General features: G+C 40.3%; 1 protein-coding gene across 3 annotated transcripts in view; it reads left to right on the top strand.

Moving 5' to 3' along the window:
* The window catches only part of NR3C2 (nuclear receptor subfamily 3 group C member 2), a 201587-nt gene that overhangs the window by 161038 nt on the left and 14176 nt on the right, over positions 1 to 26373 (top strand). For all 3 annotated transcript variants that reach the window (XM_085222172.1, XM_085222171.1, XM_010709546.4), the window contains 3 exons: positions 7680 to 8018; positions 8425 to 8569; positions 24072 to 24202. In XM_085222172.1, the coding sequence (XP_085078298.1) occupies positions 7680 to 8018; positions 8425 to 8569; positions 24072 to 24202 (615 nt within the window). The remainder of the gene's footprint in view (positions 1 to 7679; positions 8019 to 8424; positions 8570 to 24071; positions 24203 to 26373) is intronic.

Genomic DNA, 26373 nt, shown 5'->3' with positions numbered 1-26373 from the left:
TGTAGCTGAGAATTTGCTCTATCAGTTAGTGTTGTTGTGCTCTTTGTATCTATTGTAGTTTCCATGGCAATAAATAGGAAGCATTACTTTTGGGGCGGCATACATTTTCATTAAGCTATAATCAGTTTTATTTGTAGTTTAGATCAAACTAGAATAAACATTCAGAATATGTTTAATGAACACGATTATGAAAGTGTGCATTTATGTAGATTAAAATATACTTTAGGAACTTTCTCGTTGTCCTGTACCATGCCTTCCTTTGGGTGTATGAGAGAGAGACTGGCATTTGTAGATGTGCTTGGATGTTTGCAGGGTCTGGCCAAAAGGAAAGAAAACGTGACATGTCCATAGATCAGACTTCATGCATGTTTATTCCTTGTCTTTAAGCCGTCCAATCCTGACAGATTCAAGTGTTACTTATTAATTAGTAAGCAGTTGCTAATGATGTTGGCAGTGCCAAACTATGTCATTATTTCCATTATGCTTACCACTTCATTCTGCTGAATTTAGTCATCGGCTGTGATCTTATTCTCTGCTAAAAGTTTGCTTTACTGATAGAGAGTAAAAAAAAAAAAAAAAAGGAAATTTTCATTGCTTTTTTAATTAAATTAAAATTACTACCTGTGATACCTCAGGCTCGCATCAAGTGATAAAGTTTTCTATCACTTTCTGTCTCCTTGGGGACAGAGCTGACAGTATTAGTTTTTAAAAGGTAAAAGGTGGGATGATTATTTTGTTTTTCTCCAGCTGTGGTCTTTCTTTGTGTATTTAGATGAACTGTATGGTCTATACAGTGCATCCCAAATGCTACTGCAGAAACCACTCTTGGAGGGCCACTGCTTTGCAAGTGTAATGTCCTTGTGGCACTGTCACACATTGATAAATTTAAGTAATTTTGTGTTCTTTTAAGTTCCTGTAAAACTTGTCCCTTGCCAGTGTTGTTGTTTTCCATTAACTTTCTGTTCTTGATCTGTCCAGTTGAACTGGTGAGTCTGCTTGGGCATATGCATCTCAAAGATTTGTACCCAGGACTTCTGCTTATGTTTAGGACAACACCCAGGTTCATGTTTGGAGGTTCTTCACCTACCACAGGTCTAATTGAATAATTGCAGTACACTTCCCAAAGTCGATAATGAGTTTAAGGGAGCATTAGGATCCTGTCTTTCCTGTCTCCTTCTGCATTTCCTGAAGAGTAAAAGGTGCATGCCTGAATGCACTTTGTAGGACTAATGCTCTAAGATTTCACTTGCTTTATTGCTTTTCACTTTATTCTGTGTGTGTGTATATATGTAAAATGTCTATATTATTATCTAGAAATTTCTCAGCAAAATCTTATACCCATTGTGCTAGACACTTAAGTGAAAGAAGTGTCTGTACCAAGATAGCTCAAAATTTTCGTGTATGTCAAGAACAGACTGGGGGAAGGGATGCACTGTTTGTGGTAGCAGTAAAATAGCTAATTAGAACAGATGTCAGCTCACTGAAGCAAGTGAGACGGAGACACCAGGCAAACATGATGGACAGGTTCGAAGGAGAAAAAAGTGGCAATATGATGGAGCATTTATCTATGCAAAATTGGAAGGAAGTGAGAAAACATATCTGATTGTTGAGGACTTAGGAAGGTCTACCTAAAGGCTATTGTGTTTGCATCAAGGGGAGACTCAGCAGTTCAGTCCTTCAGTGGCTGGCACAGTGAGGTGCCCTAGGTCACATCTGCAGGCAGCAGAGGAGGGGTATGCAGGAAAGCTCTGAGGCTCTTTGTGGAGGATCTAAGGAGCAAAGTTGACAAGTTTTAAGGCTGGAAGGAGGCAGTGGTTGTAGCTCAGGTGCAGAGCTTTAGCAAGTGAGGATGGGACCTGGGTGGAGGAGTTCAGGTGTTTGAAATGCAGGTACTGCTGGCAAGGCATGCAGCGTAGGCTCAAAGGCAGTCATAGATGAGCTTGAATGGGGAGGAGGTTTTTGTTGATATTTAAAGTGTGTTTCTATTGCAGCATCTCTTACGTTGTTTGAAGTGCATGTGATTTTTATTTTTTTTTCCAGTTGTCTTTTGAATCTATTACTGAAATGGCTCTTTTTTCTTCTTCTCCTTTACCTACTGCCTTTTTTTTTTTTTTTAAACCATTATCTTTTCCTGTGCTATGTTCTTTTATGTCTGTTTGGTTTCTCATTTTCTTTTGCTAGTATTCTCTGCGTTCTACCAGAGATAGCCTATGTTTGTATAATGTGCACTTGATATCACTTACTCAAATATATTCTGCGGCATGGGTGAAATTAAGATCTGTTGAATCAGGATCAGTCCTGATGAGTCCCGGCTCTGATAGACCTATATGTGAATATAAATTGTTGATTTTGGTAGGCAACAGGCAAGCTCTGAACATCATATTTTAAAGAAAAATTCGTATTTCTGGACATTATCAATTGCAAGCATTGCAATTCACATATACCTACACAAAAGTTTAGATAGTTTTATGAACTTCTGATTTTCTTTGGAGCACTGAATGCGAGTTTGAATTAACTGCAGGATCATTTTGGATTGTTTGTATGCTGAAGTTAAACAATAATACAATTCTGCAAGTTAGATATTACTGTGTTACAAAATTGCGGCACTGAATCATAATATTTATGCGCTCTTTTGTCTACTATTGATAGCATTTTGTTCTTTGGCATTTTGGACCCCATTTCTTTAACAATAATGCTGATGAAAATTACTGATTTTGAGCCTATGAAAAATAGTTCCCAGTTTTGAGGCTGTGTTTACTTCATGTTTACTCCTTGGGAATGGGTGGAATATAGATCAGTCCCCTCTGGATCCAGCTTGCGTAGCAGATCACGTGAAAACTTGCAATTATAAAACCAGAGGGCTCCCAGTTGTGGCTTTCTGCCAGCAGTCTAACAGAGGAAGCATTAGTTCTGAGGAGTCCATTGTCCAAATATAGTCCACCCTATTCTCCAGTCACTAGCTGCTCTCAAACGGTGAAGTCCAGTCTTTTTGCTGAGGGCTATAAGCAGCTGTGCTTGTTTGTGAAGGTTGCTCTTGCTGAGATCTTCAAGCACGTAGAACAATATGTAGTTTTATAGAGCTTGAAGGCTGTCCTTTGAACTTGTTGGGCAAAGGGCTGCCCAACTTTTGTCTGTCTCTTCCAGGGAAACAGACTTAGTCAGATGTGTTGTTTATTCTCTGTTGTATGATTTATTGCTAGAGCTATGGGGGAGGTCTGTTGGGCATGCCGGTTCAAAGTGCAACTTTACAACTTTTCAGCTACTTCACCTTATTTCAATATTTGTTTTTACTGCAGTGTGCAAGACCTCCTAAAATACTTAACAGAAAACATGGTAGATGTTTTGTGTGTTAACTTCAGGTATACCTGCAGTGCATCTTTCACTATTTGTTTTTCTTCAGCTCTTACCCAATCTTCAGTTATTTAAAAATACAGGGATTGTAATATGATATCTTGGCTGCAATAGCACAGAGCAGGAGGGGCAAGAAACTCGTGACGGTGCTACCATCTTGGTGATGGTCCTGTCCTCATCCTTAGTGCTTGTTAGGCTTCGTCTGAGGCCTGAAAGCCTCTTACTTGCCCTGCCCCCTGGTCTGCATGGTGACCGTGTGGCTTTGCCAACATTTCCACATGGGTATTCTGCTAAGTTTGGCTTGTTCTCACAGATTCGGAGGTGGTTTTGTGGTTGGTTTTCCAATTAGAGAGCAAACATGCAAAACACTTCTAAAAGACAGGCTCGAAGTATGTACTTCTCTGTGCTTGTATTTAATCGTTAGTTGTTGGTTTCTGTGGGAGTTACCAAACCAGTTGAGCTAGAGCGCTGGCATGAAGCCAAATGAAAAATACAGTTTTCTTCACTGTAAACATGACTGTCAAGCAGTAATGTTTTTCTCAGCTTCATTTTAAAGGCATTATAACAGAACAAAATGAAACTAAAACACATTTTTATGCCAGTATTATACATGGAAGAATGCTATTTCTCTATTCTCTTAATGAAGATTTCAGTGAATAGAACATGCGGAATTATGTTATTAAAAATATGTGATGAGGTATCTCTAGGTACCTGATAGAGTTGTTAAAGCAATTGATTTCTTATTCTGGTAGTGTTATGGTAAGAATGCATTTTTGGTCTCTGCAAACATGAAAGATATGTAGAGTTCTTTATTTTTAGTTCTATTTTGATAACAAAAAAAAACCAATGCCTGATAAAATTTAATGAATAACAGCAGCAAGCATTAATCTCTATCCATTCCTCCAGGCTTATTTTCAAACTCTCTTTTCAGTGACTGATAGCTCTGGCAACTCATCATCCAATGTTCTGCTGAACTTGGCCGTTCTTGCTTCGCTTTGGGGATCTTTTTTATTTTTATTTATTTATTTTTTTATTTTTATTTTCTTTTTTTTTTTTTTGAAAAATGCGGAAGTTCAGCTTTGCCTTTCCAAAATAAATGTGAACTATATTTAATGCTCGCGGTGATCTCACCAGTACGTCATCCTGTAGGTGCAACTGCTCCAAATGGGGAAAAACAGCATTTTCACTTACTTTTCAGAATTAAATTTAACAGTTGTCTGCACTGCCTTTCCGTAACGCCCTCCACTTTATTTTGCAGAGTAAGTAAAAAGCTTTTTTAACAAAATGTCTGATCAGCTGCAGCTTTGTAAAATGGCTTTTTGGACACTAAGAACAGAAATTGCATCTTGAAGAATGAGTGCCAGCATCCATGTAACTTGGGGCACCAGAGGATGAAAAATATCCTTCAGTTGTGCTTTGTTGTCTGAATGAGCATTTTTGCTTAGTAAAAGAAAAGTAAGAAATAGTATTGGAAGGGAGGTTGAAGGGTCAGCTTATTTGTCTGTCTCTTGAAACAGAATCCATTGCAGTGAAACCTCTCCTGACTAACATTTGTCTCACATCTTCCGTATTACCTCCAACTATGGCAACTCCTGTGTTTCTCCATGTAATCCATGCTAATACTTCTGGTAATTAGGAAGTTTTTGTACAGTATCTGTGATAGTTGGACAACATAATTTTAAATTTTATTAATGCCAGCACATTTTTTATTTGCCTATCTCATCCTTTTATTAAAAAATTTAACCTGCATCAGTTGGTCTGGATATTTGCAGGCACAGAGAAATGAGGAGATGATTGAAAACAGAAATTCGTGCTGCAAATGAGTTAATGAAATGGTGTTTGACTCTCCAAAGAGGAAGTTAGAAATGTTGCACAAAGATCTCTGACGTTCTCCGCAGATCTCCTGGCATTGTTGATGCAGCAATCAGTCAGGAGAAGCTTTATTTTGTGGCTGATGGAAATGACACCAATCTGATGCTCAGATTTTGCCCTTCCTGCTACGTTCAATATGTACTGTGATAGCAGTGAATTATGAGTTTTTAAGACGATAGTCCAAGAGTGCCTATTTGACCTTTGAGATGTTGCATGTGAGTGGTACCACTGCTATTTTATGTCACAATCTCCTGGGATTTCCCTAACAAACAAGTTTGCTCCTGGAGCTAGCTTATCCCAAGATCCTGAGGGGTCAAGGTACTGTGCCGTAAGGAAGTGCTGGCAGCAGCAGGCTGTTGTTGCATTGGGACGCATGTTGTTCTGAGTGCTGGCAGCTGTATCCTGCCTTGCAGTGTGTCCACAGCCTGTGGGTCTGGGCAGGCAGCCCTAGTTTCAAGGAAACAGGCAAGCACTACTTGGCCCCATCGCCAGTAGTAGTCTCAGGACAAAGGCAGCACATCTGTTCAGGAGATTTTTCTCAAGTTCTAGATTTTAAGAGTTTTTAAAAGAGTACTGAGGCAGTTCTGTGGATCTCTTGTACACTTACAGATGAACTTACTGATGGCAGAAAAAGCGATGTTATAACTGGAAGGAGATACGAGTAAAGACAAGAGTTTTAGATGTGTACAGACATATCAGAAAAGAATAGATTTGAGAGAAGCTGCTCTGAAAGAACTGTGAATATTTACATTTAGCTTGTTGTTTGTAAAGATTATTTTACTTTTTCCAGTCATTGCCTCACATTCAGTCAATCTGTATGTGTAGCAGAGCACAGGGGAAGCTTTCAGCTAACTGATGCTTTACGTAGGGTTTTAAATTTGAGATTGCTATTTTGCCTCTACTTTGCACTGTGTTCATTGTGGAAATGATGTATCTGACCCATACTGGTTTTAAGGCATCACGCAATCACAGGACTCTGGGCTGTGCTTCCATGCTGAGCACCTTCTCTGTTTTCTCCCATTCGACATGGGAGCAGAGATAAAAGATTCCTGTTCCTCAGTGTGTAACTCCACTACCAGCTTTAGTTTCTCCACAGGTGAAGTCTGGGCATGCAAAACTAGCCTAAGTCAAAAAGGGACTTTGTTCCCGTGTAATGCAATGCCACTAAAGTGAGCTTAGATCCTGCAATTGACATCAGTTGCAGATAGAAGGAGTAACTGGAACAGGGTAGATGACAGGAAACAAGCCTGCACTGCCTCCTCTGGATATATTGTACACTGAACAGGAGAGGAACATTGTGTTGAAATACAGCTTTACTTAGACAGATTTTTAACCTTAAAACTTGAGTTTGGAACACAAAATGAATAAATAGTTTATTTCTCCATGTTCAGGTATCAGTGGAAAACACTGCTTAGAGCTCAAAAATTGAGAATAGTAATGAGCTACTGCAAGAAAGGATGGGCTTTCTTTGTGCTCCTTGGTGTTTTGTGTGTTTGTTTACTTAATCTTCTTGCTTTCTATTTCCCGTTCTTTCAGCACACTGTAGGCTAATTTTGCTGGTGTGCGAGCAGGGCTTACTACCTACTTAAATATCCATCCTTCACATGGCAATGTTGGGAATGAATCCCACAGAGTACGGCTGGCTTCTCTGTGAGGAGTGAAAGCACTCTAGTGTTCTTGTCATCCAAGAACATTTAGTAAAAGAAAGTAGGGAGGTTAGCATTAAAGCAAAAAATAAATAGAATGGAGGAAAGCTGATCACCAAGAGCTGATAGACGTGAGGGAGAAGTGTTATGTGAGGCTTAGTGTTTTTTGCCTAACTGGGTACCTATTCATAGTATTTTTTCAGAACTCACTGGGAGAGGAGGAGGCTCTTAAGGAAGGATCAAAGCAGCAAACCCAAGGGGATTTGAATAGATTAGGCTGTTCAGAGTGGATTGATTGCCTTTCGAGTTGAGGCACAGTCAGGGTGTGTACAAGGACTCACAAGCTTAGAAAGGCTTCAGGTCTGCTAATTTTAGGCATTGCCAGAGAGGATTCTTTTCATTACAAAATGCAGTGCAGAACATGAATTACAAACCTGTAGGTGATAAGTGATCCATCTAAACTATAGTACAAATAAACTGAAATGCTTACCTGCAGGCACCTGCTGCTGGAACTAAGATGTTTTATGCAGGTCTGTATAGAGACATAGAAACGCAAATTACTGGACACTGATGCTTGTAGATGCACACTGAAGCAACAAAATTTGAACTTAAATGTTTTTTCTGTTCATTTTCCCACTCTAACAGTGCTGCAGGCAAAGTATTTCTTAGGGTCCTGGTGATTTCAGCGTTTGTTTCACTTGCGAAGTTTTATGATGCTACTTCTGCTTTGATTTTCTGTAAAGCCAGGCTTATGCCAGCTTTTCACGCTTTCCTCTACTGACTTGGTTTTTGTGCTTTTTGTCTTCACAGCCCGGAAGTCCAAAAAACTGGGCAAATTGAAAGGGATGCACGAGGAACAGCCACAGCAGCGGCAGCAGCCGCCACCCCAAAGCCCTGAGGAAGGGACGACGTACATTGCTCCAGTAACTGAGCCCCCTGTAAACACAGCACTTGTCCCCCACATGTCTGCCATCTCACCAGCACTTACTCCCTCTCCTGTTAAGATCCTTGAAAGCATTGAACCAGAGATCGTGTACGCAGGATACGACAGCTCAAAACCAGACACAGCCGAGTACCTGCTTTCCACCTTAAACCGCCTGGCCGGCAAGCAGATGATTCAGGTGGTAAAGTGGGCAAAGATACTTCCAGGTAGGATCATGAGGCATTTGGTGAAATTTCTGGTCAGCCTTCTAGATATATCAACTATTTGCCTGATTCATTGCATCTTTCAACTATGGGCTGAGTTGAAAATGCTCATAAGGGAAGCAGGATGAATGCCTGATAGAAGATGGTTGTTTTTTGATTTGTGTCATGTTTGTTTCATGTGTTTGTGATAGATATTTAAAAAGCTTTCATTTTGAATAATAGCCTCTGCAGAAGAAAACATGTTTTGTCACTAGAATAAAAAATTATGGTTTTGCTTCTTCAGAAATGTACTTTTTGGGAGTGTTGCTCTTGTTCTTGACCATAATACCAGAAAAATAATGAGTGATGTATTTGCCAACCCTTGAAGGGCACAACATAGCTCTTGTGCATTTTCTGTTTTGTTCTCTAGGATTTAGAAACTTGCCTCTCGAGGACCAAATTACTTTAATTCAGTATTCGTGGATGTGTCTGTCATCATTTGCCTTGAGTTGGAGATCATATAAACATACAAACAGCCAGTTCCTCTACTTTGCTCCAGACTTGATTTTTGATGAGTAAGTATTCTTAATGGTCCTTTTCAGTTCAAGCTGGAAGGATTACTCTGTCTTTATTTGGTTTTCAGTCTAAGAAAATTTCAGCTAATCCCAGTTTGAGAAGTAGCTAGAAACATTTTTCTGTGCCTCAGTTTTCACATAGTGAAGCTTTGCTACTGCCATCCATTTCTCCTTGTGTATGTGGATGTGTTCACAAATTGGGAACAAGCTGCTGGCTTGATATATAACTGATTCACAACTGAGATTTATAAAGAAGCACTTTTTGGTATCTACTGGAGCTTGGAGAAGTATATGACTTCTAGGAAATGTGAACATGTAAATTGCCAGGTTTTTTGCTGTTGTTTGTTTTTTTTTTTTTTTTTCTTAAGAGCAGTCATATAATAGTGCTTTTGTTAAGAATATACAGCTGTTCAATGTGTGTTCTTGACAGTCTTTAATTACCCTTCTTTGCAATCATGAAAGAAGCAAAAATGTTTTTTCAGTAATGAAGCATAACTTTTTTATGATGCGTTTAGAGAAAAAGAAGGATCAACCAAGGAACCATTCCTTCTGCATATGTATATTCCTTCGTGTTTTAAATTTGTGTTTTAGTGCTTTGCCTTTGAGGAGTATAATTTGATTTCTGTTCCATTCGCCTGGTGTTTATTCCAAGCCAGCGAAGTCAAAACTTGAATACACAAGCAAACTGTGGTCATGTCATGTACTTATCTCAGAAAGTATTTTTTTCTGGAGGTAAAAATGAGAGGTAATCAATAGGATATGGATGCTTCTGAAGGTGGAATAAAAACAGAAGGAAAAAAAAAATGGGAGAAGAATTAACAAAAAGTAACTTAGCACCCAATCTCCTGAAATCTTCTGAAATGCTTAAAAGCTTTTTTCTTGGAAAAGATGCTTTGTCACTGTCATCTTAGTATTTTTAATTTGATTTAAGGATTCCTAAATAATGCATATGAGATCTGGTCCCAAAGCATGAGCAGTATGAAAGGAGGATCATTTGTGGGCTGTTTTTTTCTTCCCCCTGAGAGAAGAATCTGGTGATTCACCGCATGTGATTGAAAGTGAACTGCTGGCCATTTTCCTTGTTGAAAGTACCTCCACTATGACTCGGGACATTAAAGAGTTACCACTGAAAAAGCGTCTGTTGCTAAAGCTAACTGAAAACATGAACTGTAATGAATGTAATTCAAATGCAGACCTATAAGTTTGAACACAGAAGTAACTTTCCCTCATCTGAAATAAGTCAGTCAAGGGGGTCAAAATTTATTGGACAGGGCAATCAGTCTAACTGGCAAATGTAAGTATACATGAATTGCTAGCAGTCTTGATGCTGCAGTTAGAAGCGGCTTCCAGAATTCAGGACTACTCGTGAATTTTGTGCTGCAAGTCTTGAAGCCAGTGCATGCAGAAATTATTTTGAGGCGAAGATGAGGATCTAGTTGGGAAAAGGACAGAAAGAAAGAAATTTCATAATGGAATGTTGAGATAGCAGTGCAGGTGCTCACAGGCTCCGGAATCTCATTTTGGAGATGTACTAACCTTGACTGGGCCCTGAGCAGCAAGCTCTAGCTTTCGTGTTAGCCCTGCTGTGGAGACCTCCAAAGGTCTCAACATAAATTACTCTGTGATTTTTGGTTTAGTAAAAGCAACTCTTTCCCAATTTTGACATAAGATCTCAGAGGTGAATTACTCAAATTGTACAAATCAACCAATACATTACAGCATAAAAAACTTTTGGGTAAGAACAAAACATAATAAACAGTTCTGGAAGACTGAAGATTCAGAAAAAAAGTCTGGTGTAGTATTAAATTATATATACATATCAATGTTTGTGTATGGAAATGAAGGTCATTTTGTCTGGTTAATATCTCAAGTGAAAAAAATTGAGATTGAATCAAGCAAACTGTAAAACACGATTAAATCTAAGAACTGTTACTCAAACAAGCGGGACCAAAAGCATAAGCAGTTAATGATGTAATTCCAGTACAGTTCTAGTGCAGTAGATTTTTCAGTGCCCTTGCTTCATTTAGTATTGTTGCATCTTCAGTATCACTACATCAGAAAGCAGGTTGCTTCATTTTTCTTATAGCATTTCCCTTGTGTGTCTGTCTGTAGTAGAGTTTAACCTTAATGCTTCATTTTACATCTATTCCTGTTTATGGAACTGTACTGGTTTGAAACTTTTCTCCAGAATCGCTGAATCCTGATTCTGCCTTTATTTTTTGAGTACTGCGAACTTGGAAATGTATGTACTTAAAAACACAGGCTTTCATTTCTATGGCATGAGGTTTATCAAACTTCACAAAGGTTCATTCGATGTAACTTTAAAAATTTTTTATTCCCTTTGGCACTTTAAGAGATAGATTAGTCCATATAAAATGAAAAGGAGATGCTTGAAAATGACTTTTCCTTTTGCTGGCTTGAGAAAGTCATGTTCTATTAACGCCAGGCCAAGATTTTCTTGATATTTCTTCATATTTTGTCTGGAGAGGTCGTTTCCTGTCCTTGGGCAAGAAGTAATTAGTAGGGGCCCTTGCCAGTATGCTGCCCAGAGGGTTCAACATTTTTCTTCAATGAGCAGTTAAGAATGAGTGAAAGTAGAGGTTGGCATTAGCAGAATTATGTTGCTTTGTTTTGCATTAAATGAATTTTCCGTTTACTCTCAACTGCTGTGAATAAGAGGAAGTCGTAATGCTTCTGGAAGGCCATGATATATGATATTGTTTTATTTCTTATTCCGAAGGCCTGTAAACAAGACGAATAATAAATGAAAACCTATGCTGCACATAGGCATTAAAGCACCTCTGATTGTGTAAATACAGAGTAAAATACCTTCTAGTAAATACATAGTTTGACTTTCTGCTAGGAGTATGCAAGGCTGGGAATACTTGGCCACCCACATTTAGTTATATGTCTAATTAAGTGTACTGTTGGTCTTCGTGGATCAAGCATGCGTTCCATTGCTTTAACTGAGCTTAAGTATATGCCAAGTTGTGAACTGAGGATAAGAAAATGGCCGCACAACCAGCCAGTCACTCTGCATGTCACTGCAGAAATGACAAACTATGTGTATGTTGTCTGTGCGGAGAAGGACCTGGGTGTTCTTGCGGACAACAGGGTGGCCATGAGCCAGCAGTGTGCATTTGTGGCCAGTGGTATTATGGGGTGAATTAAAACGAGAGTGGCCAGCAGGTTGAGGGAAGTGATCATCCACCTCTACTTTGCATTGATGAGGCCACATTTAAAATACTGTATCCAGTTCTAGGCTCCCCAGTTCAAAAAAATGTGATCTCCTAGAAGGAATCCAGTGGAGGGCCAGAAAGATGATAAAGGGCCTGGAGCATCTCCCCAATGAGGAAAGGCTGTGTAACTTGGGTCTTTTCAGCTTGGGGAAAAGAAGACTGAGGGAGGATCTGATCAGTATTTATAAATATCTAAGGGGAGGTGGGAGGCAAATGGATGAGGCCAGGTTCTTCTCAGTGATATGTAGGAAAAGGAGAATGGAGAATGGCCTAAAACCAGAACGTAGGATGGTCCATACAAACATGTGAAAGTACTTCTTTATGATAAGGGTGATGGAGCACTGGAGCAGGTTGCCCAGAAAGGTTGTGGAGTTTCATATGGAAATATTCAAGACCTGTCTGGACACCTATCTGTGCGACCTATTGTAGGGTACCTGCAGGGGGGGTTGGACTCCGCAACCTCTTGAAGTCCTTTCCAACCCCTGCAATTCTGTGGTTCTGTGTAAGTTACAGTATGTAGGCTTTTAACCCGCTTCCTTCATAGCACAGTAGTTGTAATCGAAAGAGTACAGTAACACTGAAACATCATGAGGAAACATTTTAGTACATTGAAGTGCAGCATCAATATTTCTACAGTATTTTGCAAATGCACTGAATGATTAATGTTGTGTGTTTTCTTCCTCCTTTGATTTTTCTTGGTTTGTCATTTGCAGCCCAGGAATAACTCACAAGTGCCTAAGTGTGCAGGTTCTGAATTTTCTATCCGTTTTACTTTGTTGTAACCATCATAAGATTTTTATAGAGATTTTTTACATGTCTCAAGGACTTCAATCCTTGCCTAATTAAAAATAGTGCAGTGCACTGCATGAAGTGAATTTGAAAAAATCAAATCTAAAAATTGAAAGCAGTTTTTATGAACATTTAGATCAGCTCTGTCTTTCCCCCCAGTTCCTCTCTGAAATGATATGGAATTGAGACTTGTCTCAATCCTTAACAATAAAAAAAAAATTAGTAGAGCCAGCAGCCTATTGAATAATAATTAAAAATATTAAGAGCAAAGTACACTGGTTGATATATTGTCTGGTACTTGTAAATAATAAGGAAAAATTTCATGTTATGGATTTTAAGCTGATAAATGACTGTCATTTCTTTTATTAATGTCATTTGGGGCAATTGTGTTACTAATGGCTACTTTAATTGTAAAATTAAAACATCAACTCCAGATATTTTAAATAACCCAGTTTATGTAACTGAGAGCTGTGTATGTAATGCACTTTAACAAACTAACAAAGTCTATTACAAAACAATATAAATCCTTCATTTAATGCAGGAAATGTAACTTTCGATAAAATAAAAATATGATATTGGAGGGCTCTTTCATGCCATGCCTTTGGTAATTCCCCCAACTGTGAAGTTTAAAAATTTAAAAGCAGAGAGAGGTTGATGCTAGCAGCAGAGGAAAAAATAGAGAATATATATTTCAAATGAGAGCATTGATGTATAGCAAATGAGGGAGAGAGGGGCAGAAAAGCAGCTTTAGGATGTGGGGATTCTGTGAAGATCTGGCACTGCTGTTGTCTTGGGATGTGGACAGGCAGAGGATTTTGTAAGGTTGAGGGAAGTCGTAGACTTAAATTGGAAATGCAGGTGTAGCTTGGCTGAATAGCTATTTCATTAGTAAATAGCATGTTGTCTTCTCATTAGATTCCTCTCATAATATTCTTGTGGAAGCTGACGGCTAGGATTTGGTGTTGCGTAACGCAGAGCAAGGATACAGCTGTCTCTCTGTGACCTTTCAGCGCCAAAGCCCTTAAATCTTTCAGGTGTTCCAATTTCTGTAGTCACACCAGGAAGAGAAATCTAATAAAATAACCTGTATGTCTAAGAGCTGCGGGGGTTTTTAACCCTACATACCTCCAGGGGGATGATTCTTCAGGTCATCTGTGTATGGTGAGAGAGCCAATAACTTTTATTATTATGTAAAAGATAAGTTTTCTCATTTTGCAGGATGATGGCTGTTAACTCTAATGGTACTGATTTTGGTCTTTTTTGCACTCTTGTTAATCCTGTCTAAATTTAGGTCGATTTTTGTAATCTTTCTGATCTAGCAGTCTCCAAATCCCTCATTTTTAATTAGTATTGCTGCAGCGATTGTTGGTATGAGTTGTCCGTGTTCGTTCTTCGCTGGTAAAGTATGTGCCACAGGTCTTGTTAAAAGGTCAGCAGGCACATGCATGATATTACTTAGTGTACGTTTTCTGCTTACGTATATTATTTAGAACAAAAATGCTTCACTCATACAGTCTAATCTGTCAGGTGATTTTAAGAGATCCGTGGGAATGAAAAACAGACCGAAGGAAGGTCCTTCTAGCGCAGTTTCTCATGCTCTTAACAGGCCAGTTGCAAAGAAGGTGTGGGATCAGGACAGGGATAAAATATTTTTTCATTTGCTCGTTCCAGCAGTTAGTGGCTTAGGTACTTTCTGAATGAGAGACTGCATTCAGTTGTGCTTCATAAGCCTTCTGTATCTCCTGTGAATTCCTCTAATGCCTTTCTGAATTTATAACTCCAGCACATGAAGTGTTCTGTGACAATCACTTCTGCAATTTACTTACGCATATTTGTTTGTTAGAGATGTTTTTAAAGCAGATACTTGATAATTTAATGGAGTACCACTTCATTCTTGTGTTTGTGGAAATATGGATATATTTCCTTTCATCCCGTGTATGCCATTTATCATTTATAGATCTCCGTCAGATCCTGTTGGTTATTCTACAAGTAGAAGAATCAGCTAGTCAGTTTAATCTCCCTTTGTGTGTCAGTTGCTTGCTACTCCTGGCCATGTTCATCTTCCCCTGCAGTGGTTTTGCTTAGCCCCTGTGTTAATTTTGGAAACAGACCAGAATGACACATAATTCAGAATGCATTGGATTTATGTGGTGGCAAAATTATGATTTCTGTTTGCTTTCAGTTCTTCTTCTCTCACCCATTGCTTTCGTTTTGACCACTAATAAACACCAAGCAAGAATTTTCAAAGGACGGAAGCTGAAAAAACCTGCTCCAAATTACGCCTAGGTCTCTCTTTATTGTGTGATGTTTGTTAATTACAGCCAATTATTATATGTATAGTGAGAGCTGATCATACTTTCTGCATTGTCTTGCAATTAATGATTTTCACCTTCAATTCTGTCAGCCAGCCTCACATTTTGCAAGATTTTTCTGCAGTCTTTCACGGGCAGTTCCTGATTTCATTGTCTGGAGTCATCAGCAAACTCTGTCACTTGCACTGATCTGATTTTTTTTTTTCATATGATGTATGAGTACAGTTCACAGCACAAGCTTCAGTGCAGAGCTCTGCAATACTTGCCTGGTAGCCTCCAGTACTTTTGAGAAACATCCATTTGTTATTATCCTCTGACTTCTATTTTTAAGCTGCCAATAATCCATGAAGAGCCGTCCTCCTTACCCCTAAGCTCTCTTTAAGAGCTTTCAGGAGATCTCTTTAATAGCTTTAAAATCCAGCTCTGCCCTGTCTGCATCCCAGTTGCCTCCTGCTGCAGAGCACAGTGTGCAGGAGGTCCTAGACCCGTCATTCCTTGTGCCGGCACGCTGGCAGACAGTAGGTACTGCAGCTTGTGCCCAAGCTGCATGCCCCAGTTTCCTTTCTGTGGAAACCAGGGCAAAGAAGAGAAGGGAGGAGAGGGCTGGTTCATGCTTTGTTCTTATCCCATATGGATGTGGGATGCAGCTAGGCCTGGCGTGTGCAAAGCATTCCCATCAAGCAGGCGTTGCTTGCACCAAGCCGGGCACCCTTGTGCTGTTGTCAGAGCTCATGCAGATGAGTAAGACGTGACCTCTCTTTATCAAAGCTGCATTGACTTGCTTCTATTATAGCATATTTATTTACTTGCTAATGTTCCTTCTTCAGTCATTTTGCTAGATACAGGAATAATACTTCTTAGCCTTCCCATTTCCAGCAGGGACAAAAGAGGTGATTGTTCCTCTCTATTCTGCCTTCCAAGCCCCCATCTGGAGTACTGTATCTAGGTCTGGGGCTCTCAATACAAGAAAGACAGAGAGCTGTTGGAGAGGGTCCAGAGTAAGACCACAGAGATGGTCAGAAGGCTGGAGAGCCCCCCCTGTGAAGACAGGCTGAGGGAGCTGGGCTTGTTTAGCCCGGAGAAAAGAAGGCTGCGGAGTGACCTCATTGCAACCTTCCAGTACCTAAAGGGAGCCTACAAACAGGAGGGAAATCAACTCTTCACAATGGTAGATAATGACAGGACAAGGGGAAATGGCTTTAAGTTGAAGGAGGGAAGATTTAGGTTAGATACTGGGGAAGTTCTTTACAGAGGGGATGGTGAGATGGTGGAACAGGCTGCCCAGAGAGGTTGTGGATGCCCCATCCCTGAAGGTGTTCATAGGCAGGTTGGATGGGGTCTTGGGCAGCCTGGTCTAGTGTTAGATATGGAGGTTGGCAGCCCTGCATGTGGCAGGGGGGTTGTTGTAGCTTGATGTTCCTTGAGGTCCCTTCCAACCCAAGCCATTCTGTGATTCTAATTCTGTGATTCTAGCCTCTGCTCTCTTGAGTGCTCTCTCCCTACTCCAAAGCCCATTTTAAGAAATCAGTCACATTTGTCACCTTGCATGCTTTTTATAAGGGCAATTTAAGCAATAAGCTGTGCATCACGGTTAGTAGTACAGCGCTTCTCTATTAAAGTTACTTTACAACTTGTGGATGGATGCCATCTGGTCTTGATGATTTATTACTATTCATTTTACTGTATTTTTTTCCTAGCCTTTGTTCTATGCACGCTTCAGTCTGAAACTAATTCTCTCACTTGCTGAAAAAGGAGGCAAGTGCAGAGCCTCCCTGGACTCCTTTATGGAGAGCACTGATGCAAAGGTTTTATTTAACTTTTCTGCTATGCCCTGATCTTTCTCAAATACTTCATTTTCATCTGATCATCTCATGGCTCAGTGGATGTTCTGGCAGGTTTCCAGCTTGTGATGCATTTGAAAGGGTTTGATTATTAGTTTTTATGACTTTAGCGCAAAGATTTGCCCAATGATTTTACATTTAACTTGGCATAATTATGCTCTCTCTCAGTCTTGTCTCTGCATGACTCCAGGACATCCAGAGGGCTTTTGGGAGGATGTCTCTTTCCACTTCCCTCGAGGTCCTTGGCACGAAGGGTTAGGATAAAGAGGAGGTTTGTCCCTTTCAAATTTATGTTTGAACGTGATGCTGCTTTAATCTTTCTGTGAGTTGGTGAGTTGTTCTGTGGTATCTCTAAATGCCTTTCACATTCATAGTACTTCCCTTCATCACTTTCCCAGTGGAGTTAAATATTTATCTTCCAGATGAAAGGGAAACTTCGGAAGTAGATTGTATAAACTGGTATGAGAGGAAGACATGTCTTGGCTGACTTCTTCTGAGTGCTAGGCTTTGCATGACAGCTTGAGCAAAGTCTTGATTTCTGAGGCGTTTTTGGTACAAGAGGAGAACTGTTGCAGCATGTGGAGTATAATAGCAATTTTGCTGATGAACCACTGCAAATGACAACAATCCCTTGCATAATGTGTATAAAATGATACCCAATTAGTTCCATTTCTGCCTAACGATAACTTTCTCTGATGAACTTTAAAGGAATATTTATTGTCGTGTACGTTATCATCGTTTATTATTGAATGAAGTATTTAAAAAGAATTTTGGTAAAGGCATAATTATGTATTTGCTCATTTAAATTGTGATTTGCATCTTTCAGAATGCAGATGCAAACCAAAAGAGAGTATTTGGTATCAGCGTTCTATTAACTACATAATTAACTGTTAATTGCAGCAGATACTTGGGGCTTCTTTTGCTGTTAATGTGCTTGGAATTGTATGGTGATTATTAGGTTAGATTTTAACATGAGTTTTCTGTTACTGTCTGGGGGGTTGAAGCTCTTCCTTTGCAGTAATTGTTGCAAATGAAGCTATTGCCAGTTCCTTTGCAAGTTGGGCATATACTTGCAAGGCTTAGCTGGAAACTTTAAAGCATCTGTAAACTTCTTAGTGTCAGTTACATGGGGTCTCATTCTCCAGGAATGTCAGGAGGGCTCTTTTCAATTTAAAAAATGGCAAGTTGATGTGCCTGGCTAGCCATGTCTTTAGAGCTGTTATAACTTAAGGTAAGCTTCCTTGTCCACCAGTGTTCAGCATAATGGTTCTCCTCAGATACATGTGGCAGGAGAGATGAGAGGGCATTTGCCTACCTCTGTGTGAAGAAATGTGTACATGGGCAAAAGCTGCACAAGGCGCTTGAGTGGTATCAGTCGAAGTACCTGGGAAGGTAGAGGAGCATGCTGAAAACACAGGCTGTTGTCACTAGGGACTGAGGTAATGGCACTTTCTGTTTCCATTTTTTCCCACGGACCTGGCAGGAGATAGTGGTTTCCAGCAGCAAAACAGAGCCATCAGCCAGGGGCTGTGATGTTGTAACCTGGCTAGAATTCACCTCAGCTTGTGTAAGGCAGTAGGAAGGACGGTTGGCTGACTAAGTCACCTTTATGCTGCCTGTAGGCTAGTGCTTCCCTGGTTGAACCACCCAATTCCCAGCCTACATTTATCCATAGCCAGTTTAGCCACCTGCAGGGGAGTAGTTGAATTTCCCATCCCTTACTGTTTAGGTGAGAGTGACTTCTCGTCGTGGTGCCTAAGTTGGGGTGCTCGGTGTTTGTGGGGTTGTTTTTTTTTTTGGTTAACTGCCAAAGTTAGAGGGAAAATGGGCATACCCCAAATTTCTCTGTAGTTAAAACTGATGACAGAAATACCATTAATTTTGAGAGGGTTGGTGCCTGCGTTTGCCATTGATGCAAGGTAACGTACTTTTTCCTTCTTGAAAGGAAGGCTCTAAAGCTTTAAGGGTTGAAGGCAGTATGTTGAAGGAAATGTGTTTTCCTCTCTTCCTGCTGGGGCTTGCAGAATGAGCAGAGGCTGGAAAATGCTGAATAAGTTCCGAATGAAAATTCATGATTGAATTTTGTCTGAATTCTGCATGTGTTTTGTCTTGGATTTTGATCAGTGCAGTAACTTAATGATGCTGTTCCAGCACTGCTGACTTTGGTTGCATTTATAATGGCCTCAAGATGGGAAACAGGTGTCTGGGCACAGTCAATCGAGCACAATGATGCACAGTTGTTTTTTTTCCTCAGTGTTACCACACACAAAGCAGTGCAGTGATATTCCCTTTACATTGAAGAATAGGTTCAGTTTTTGCTATGTAGTGTCATGTTTTTCCACTATATCTCGTGATGAAGTTGAAGTAAAATTGTCCATCAAGAAAGAGTAAGTTGCTGTTATAATAATAAGCTTCTTTTCATCTTAACCCAAGAATCTCAAAACTTTTTCCGGAGAAGTGAACCCCTTCTAGAGCAGGTAAGATGATTCAGGCCACAGGCATTTCTGATCAGATGTCTTGAGCAGCTGAATGAGTGACTGTGATATCATATTCCTGGTCTTTTTCCCTCTAATCTGCAGTTTGGCTGCCTTGCCAGAAGGGTGTATGATGATGTTTCACTCCTCTCTGCCAAACTCCTTCTGGCATAGTGGAAAGTATACCTTGTTTTCTGATGTTTCCAAACTTGTTTCGACTTCTAAGCTTTTGGCAGATTTTCTTCTTGGATTTCTTTTGTTTGTTTGTTTGCTTGCTTTTGTTACTGTGTGAATCCATTTTGGGTGATGTACGACTTTGAAATGAGTAGATTTTAGGCTAGCAAGAAAAGACTGTTGATTATAAAAATTGGAAACAGTTGTTACAGGGAATAAAAGTAAAATCAGGAAGTGCGAAGTTTGTCTTTGACATAAAAGTGTTTCTTTGCTACAAGCGATACAAGGTCTTTTCCTAAGTCTTTTCTGAGCTGCAAAGGCCAAGGGACTGGCTCAGATGCCTGTGTGTCCTTTGAGGTGCTGTGGAAAAGGCTGTCTTTGTCCAGTTTTTCTCAGCTTTATCAGCATGCCACTTGGGCACAGATGAATCTTCAAAACGCACCACAGGTTCCCCTTTCTTCTTTCCCTGACTGGGAAGACGTGCAGTGGCTTTGAATAGTATCGGTGAGAAAGTCTATAAAACATGGTTTGCTTTGGGGCTGTGTTTCGCCTTTGAGTGAATATTTTTTGATGTGCGGGTTTCTCTGTTTGGTTACAGAGTTACAGTCTCCATACCTAATGAGCTTTACAGTACTCAACTTTATGATTTCATAAATTAAAATGTATTTATTCATGACAAGTTCTGTCTGTGCAACTACCGGCATGCTGTACAAGTCTTGCTGTGGCTGTTGGGTTTCTGTGAAGATGAGATGTGGCTAGTTTAGTATTTAGGATGCTTGAGTAAACCTGTGAGTTCCTTCAGTGTGACTGCTCAAAGCCTGTGTCTCTGCTGAAGCTGAGTGACTCATCCTGTGGTCATTTGGGGCACCTGTCCTGTTTGTGTGCCAGCTGCTCGAGTCATTTACCTCGTCATTTACCTCTATGTAAAAGTGCAGCTGCTTGCATGGAATAGGGGAACAGAAGGAGTGCTGGGTTGGTTTGCTATGTTCTCCTTCACGTCTTCAACTCTTTCTGAGTAGATGCTGAGGATGAAACAGGCTTACGTGTTGAGCTGGTACCTTGATGGCATGGGCTTAGGACAGGATAGAATGGGAAGATATTGAGGCAAGTATCTAGCACTTTCTTGATTAGGTAAAAGTGTATTTGCTGCGGTTCACTGAGAGAAACCCAACAACAGCAGCACCCTGCTCTTCTGCCAAGGCCCTTGCCGTGCTGTTGGGATTTCAGCAGTCGTGGCACCTGCCCTATCTTCCTCCAATGGAAAGGAAGGGAAGGATGCTGCTCTCTGTTTCCAGCAGGGACGTGGTAAGTTACTTAGTGACCAGTTAGTAAAGGAGATTGATGGTGAAAGAAGCTCTACACAGGCAGGTTGAAATTGCAGTAGATGAGGGGAATTGCTGTGGTTGTGCTTGGCCACTCTCACTGCCTCCACTGCTGAGGTCTCAGGAGGGGTCAGGCAGGATGTGATCCTGGCATTACGTTAAGCCTGTAAGGAGACACTCAGGGAACTTAAGATGGATTAACTAAAGGTGTAAAGTTTAAATCATATTATTATGAAGGAGGATTAAGCTAAACTGAGCTAATGACACCACTTTTGAATGAGTAGCCACACAGCAGGTTCAGAGCTTTGGTTCCATGCCTTTTATTACTTAAATGTACTTACCTTCTTAAATATTCCCATAAAGATACATGCCATTATATTCCAGATCTTCACACTCTTGGTTTTCTATGTCAAGGAGTGAATATTCTGTGTAAGACATAGATCTGTTTTTGTTATTTTTTTTCCTTAAATAAGTAAATGTGTGTGTGTGTATATATATATATATGTGTGTATATATATTAATATATATGTATATATTAAAATTGGGCAGCATGGAACTCTACCTCGCTTTCTCCCTATGGCTATAATGGCATCTGTGGTGGTCTTTATTCTTAGATAAGGCATTGAGTAAGGAAGAAATAGCTTGGCTCATGTTATATCAGCAAGCCCTGAATTGAGTGTTACCTACCAATTTCAATAAATGAACTGTTCCTGTGGCTTTTGTTGTTATTCTCACTGTATTAGGACACTTGATGTTAGCATCTGAATTTTCCAATAGCTCTGCATTCTCTTATTTTACAGTGTGTGTATTAAAATCTAGTGCAAAGATGAATACTGTAAACTCCCATAAAATGCTTATCTTATATTAAACAGTCATAAACTGGCATAATTTGTAGTTAGCAATAACTTCTAAATAAATAATAAATCAACTGATTTTCAGGAAGGAAACTAATTTAAAATTCCTGCTTTGTTGTACACTGAATCAATCTGCTTTGTAACTAGTGCTGTATATCATTTTACCTATCTGATAAAATATCATCAGGCATTTCAAGTAGATAAAGGAATAAATAGTTAAAATACAAGCAAAAACTGACATATACTAAAATTCTTCTATTTAGGCTGTCATCATCCATGAAAGCAAAACCATCACACAGAAGAACTTCTGTGATCAAATGTAAAATGTCACGAAATCTACAAAGCAGGAGAAAAGAAGGTCTTGAGTCAGGAGACTTCTAGGTTAGCTGCCACAGAGAGTGTTTTGCCACACTGTTTAGTGAAAGCATACGAAACCTGAGACAAAACCTCAAAATGTTTCATTTTATTTGCTATGTGGCTTGTGGTATCAGATGAAAGCTCTGGCACTTCCTGTGTCTGTGGAGGTCAAACGCAGGCAGTGGTGCTGAAAACTGCATGATGTTCTCAGCCTGAGGAGACTGTCTTTTGTGCCCCAGGGAGGTAATAATGAACATATTGCACTGGTCTTTCTTTGAGTCCTGCTATTTGATAGACTTCTGAGGTGTAAATTTTTACGTACTCATAAAATACAGTCCCTCTAGCTTTTGCCTTTCAACTTCAGTGCCAGTCAAGAGGCACAGCATCTCCATCCTAGAGCAGGATTCCGTTATTTCGAGCTGAGTGAGGGGAGCAGGAGGAGAGAAATTGTCCTCTGGGGTCTTTCGGAGTCTCACCTGTTTTCAGAGCAAGCAGTGGTGTTAAGAGTGCAAGTGTTGCCTGTGGAACAGGCAACCCCTCGTTGCCTCCAGTGCTCTGTGGAAGCAGCTGCAGTCACTACTCTGCTGAAAGGCCCAACCGAGTGGTATTCTAGTCAACATTCAAAGGTTATTTTCTTCTATTTGTTTACTTCCCTGCAGTCCGTGATGGATAATAAAAATAAACAAACAAGACATTTACTACTACTATTGAAGAAAAAAAAAAAATCTGGAAGTTCTTAGTCCCAAGACAAGGGTGGAGCAGGGGAGAAGTGTAGAGCCCATATAACAATGGGGAGTCCGTTTTATTGGTATGGAGGAGGAAAATAAAATCTGCTCTGGCAGTGGTGAAATAGAACACCAGGAAGATTACGTAAGTCTTTGTTTGCACACAGTATGATTCTTCTCATTCACTGGCCAATTTGTATATTTGAAAAGCCTGTTGCTTGGTTAAAATAATTAGCTGAACTTGATCCAGTTCCTCAATTATGTGAAAAAGTGTTTGAAGAAATACAGACAATTGTTGTTGAGCATTTAAAATAATAAAAAAAAGTAGCGGTCTCTGAGCAATTATAGCACCTCATCTAAATACCCACATATATATCTTACTTTCAGAATGAGACAGGCAATTCACAGTGACTCTGCTTTAACTTCTGTGGTTTGGGATAGCATGTTTAAAAGAGCAGCAAAAAAAAAAAAAACCCACAAATTCTGCCTGCAGCTTGTTCTGGATAGGTTAGCCTGGGGCTGCTTGTGAGAACAGAGAATCTGAGGCTAAATGTATTAAAGTGTATGGGAAGGAAGAAAAGTGAACTGAGAACAACTCATGCATTTTTAGTATTTTACAAGTGACATTCAAAAATCTGTATTAATGAACAATCTTATTATGCACTCCTTCACTATGGGCTATCTCAGATGATTATTTTGGGAAAATCATACACAATTTTTAATACACTTTAGAGTTGGAACATGAAACCACAGCAATAATTTTGCCTAATAGTTCCCACTAGGAGGTCCAGTGTTGCACATTAACAAGATCTTCAGTGGCTGGAAAATCATTTTCCCTTGTTCTTCCTACGTGTCCTTAAAGCTAGACCTTTTGTATTTTCAGGAAAAGATATGGAGATTTGGAAATGGAGATTGCTTGGGAAAGATTGTATGAGTGCTTCTGCCTGATGCACTGGCTGTCCCCATTGATTTTTTGACTTCAAACTCCTCAGTGCACGTGAAGGCAATAACATGAAGTCAAACATTGTGCTATGCTTTTTGTTAAAGCACTTTCTCACTCTCCAGACCTGCCAGCTATGTCTTTGCAGGGCTGCATTACTTGGGATGATGAGAGTCACGATGTTAGCTGCCATGGTGGAGCTGAATAAACACTGATGATTCAGACACCTTTCAGCTGCACGTGGTGGCTTTTCTGCCAGTGGAGAGCAGGGAGACAGGGCATCTCTCTGGAGATGGTAGGATCCCGGCCACATCCTCAGCTCCCTCACCCAACCTGAGCTTGGCAGCTGCAGTTTCTCTCACTGACCTCTGTGTTTGATTTCCAGGTTGCGTCTCACTTTCCTACTGCTCAGACTGCCTTGCACCCTTTGTGTCCTCATGTGCTTATCCTCTGGGTTTTTTTTTTCTCGCTCCAGGGAACGGATGCGCCAGTCTGCAATGTTTGAACTGTGCCAGGGGATGCATCAGATCAGTCTGCAGTTCGTTCGCTTGCAGCTCAGCTTTGAGGAGTACACCATCATGAAAGTTTTGCTGCTGCTGAGTACAGGTAAGTTAAATTCATGGGTACATGGAAAATATTCTAAATTGCAAATAGGTGCAGTGATTTGAACTGGTAAAACAAAAGAGCCCAACTATTTCCAGTCGACCTGGAAAAGCCTCTTTGTATGTTATAGGATTTATCAGTAGGTCTCACTTTCCATTACCATGGGAGTTGTCTCGATACTTCAGATTAAGTGGTAGGGCAAGGGGCTTTGGTCCCTCTCTCAGTTTAGTAACAGCTGGAGTCAGTCAGGCATGCCAAGAAAATGCAACTACTGCATTGTCTTGCACTCTGGGGATTTGAGATAAACCCTGACTCAATGCTGAAAGCCACTGGTTTGGGTGACTTAACAGTACCTCCGAGATCAAAAGATGCACCCAACTGAGCACAGTAAGCCCTTTTGCAGTACTCTGAAAGTTTAATAATTGACAATGGAAACTTTATTTTTCTCTTGTGTCATGCTTTGTGTTGTTTTTTAAGATAGAAAACCTCAGTGTTCATTATAGCACTATGTACCAATTAGCAGATCAGTTGATATTCTCCTGCTAAAACTACTGAAAATTTTCCTGTCCCAGTACAATTGTATAAATGCAGAGGCAGTTTGTGCTTTCCTATCAGTCTTGATGAAAAAGCCATATACCTGTAAACAAACTTTTCTATGTATGTTCATGTTTTTTTTTTGTGAGATTCACTCGGTGACCTCTCAGTGAGATAATGAATCAGTCTGATTAATGAACACTCGTGATGTCACTTCAGTGAACTCACCAGACAGGAATGCCCTGGCAAAAAGGGGTTGGATGTGGCCCTGACTGAGGAAGGAAGAAGCAGGAGATCCAAGGGGGCTGCTCCTTGCTTTCAGTTGCAAGCAGCAGGAGGCCTGCCCCAGGGAGTGCTGTCAACAGCTGGTTAGGACTCCCAGGAGTTTGCTGAATCCCCAGCAGTGGCACAGGCACGGTTGCTGCAGGCCAGGTAGGGTGCCTACAAAAGGGATTTGCAGCATCCAGTCAAGGCCATTGACAGCCCTTCCAGGTATGGTGGTAGGACAGACACTTGCACTCTGTCTGCAGTGCCCTTCCTTCTGAACTCACCCACCCCGCCCAGCCAGTAGCACATTAGAGTTCTTGCCTATGAAAGAGGACATGAAGCTGCAGTTCTCATCCCTGCTGGAAGGGATTTGGATCTAACAGAAACTTCCCAGGGCTGTAAGTTTTTGGGCTTGGCTGTCTCGCTTCCTCCTTCCCTCCTGCTGAAGTCGTCCAGCTCTCAGGAGTGGGGCAGTGCCTGCAGGAGAGAGACAGGGTCTGGCCTCCAGCTCCCCTGAAGAGTTGAGGGGATTCTCTGCTGGGGAAAGTGGGATCATGAGGACCTTGCAGTCTTTCAGGAAGCAGCTAGCAGCGTTTTGTGCTTGGGGGATTTAGTTCTCAGACTGTTCTTCAGAGCATGTCTAGATGGGCAAGGTGGTCCTCCTACATTTTAACCAACGCTAGAAAGGGAGAAAATTTAGAAAAAGAGCCGAAAGACATTCTAAAAATGTGACATCCTTTCTTTAAGATTGGTATTTTTAATATTATGTGCGTATTATATCTCTGCTAGGTGAGATCAGCCTCACCAGTTAACTCCAGCTAGCTGAGTCCCTTTGAAATGCACACCATGGTCACTAGAATACCTACTAAAATTAATGTGTTTTGGGAGAATCAAGATACTTATGTTGAGGGAAAGAGAGAAGAAAAAGGAAATGAACACAGTGGTAAAACCTAGAAAGTGTCATTGGAAGAGCAGCAAACCTAGTTTCCAATGTTTGCACCTTGATACAACATTACGGCAGAAAACACCAGGTTCATTTTCATTTAAGTTCTTTATTGAACCCTGTAATGAGTGGAGTGCAAGTTATTTTGAAACTTTCGTGATGACCACATCAAGGAAGTTTCACTCCATTTACATGTGGAAGAAACCACACATTACAACTCAATTGTTTTTTTGCTTTCCACAGACCATAGATTTTGGGAACTTGCCAAAAGCTTTGCTGCGTGTAATAAGTAGAATCAGAAACACTGGGCAAACCTCCAGAATTTCATGTTTTGCTTCAGTTCTTTTTATTTGTGGTCTCTCTTTCTGTCTTAATAATCTGGCTGGGGTGACGGTATAATAATTTTCAGACAGAACACTAAAATACGTAC

This window comes from Meleagris gallopavo, chromosome 4 (assembly GCF_905368555.1).
Source record: "Meleagris gallopavo chromosome 4, MGAL_WU_HG_1.1, whole genome shotgun sequence".
Lineage (NCBI taxonomy): Eukaryota > Metazoa > Chordata > Aves > Galliformes > Phasianidae > Meleagris > Meleagris gallopavo.
This window is presented reverse-complemented; position numbering and strand designations above follow the sequence as displayed.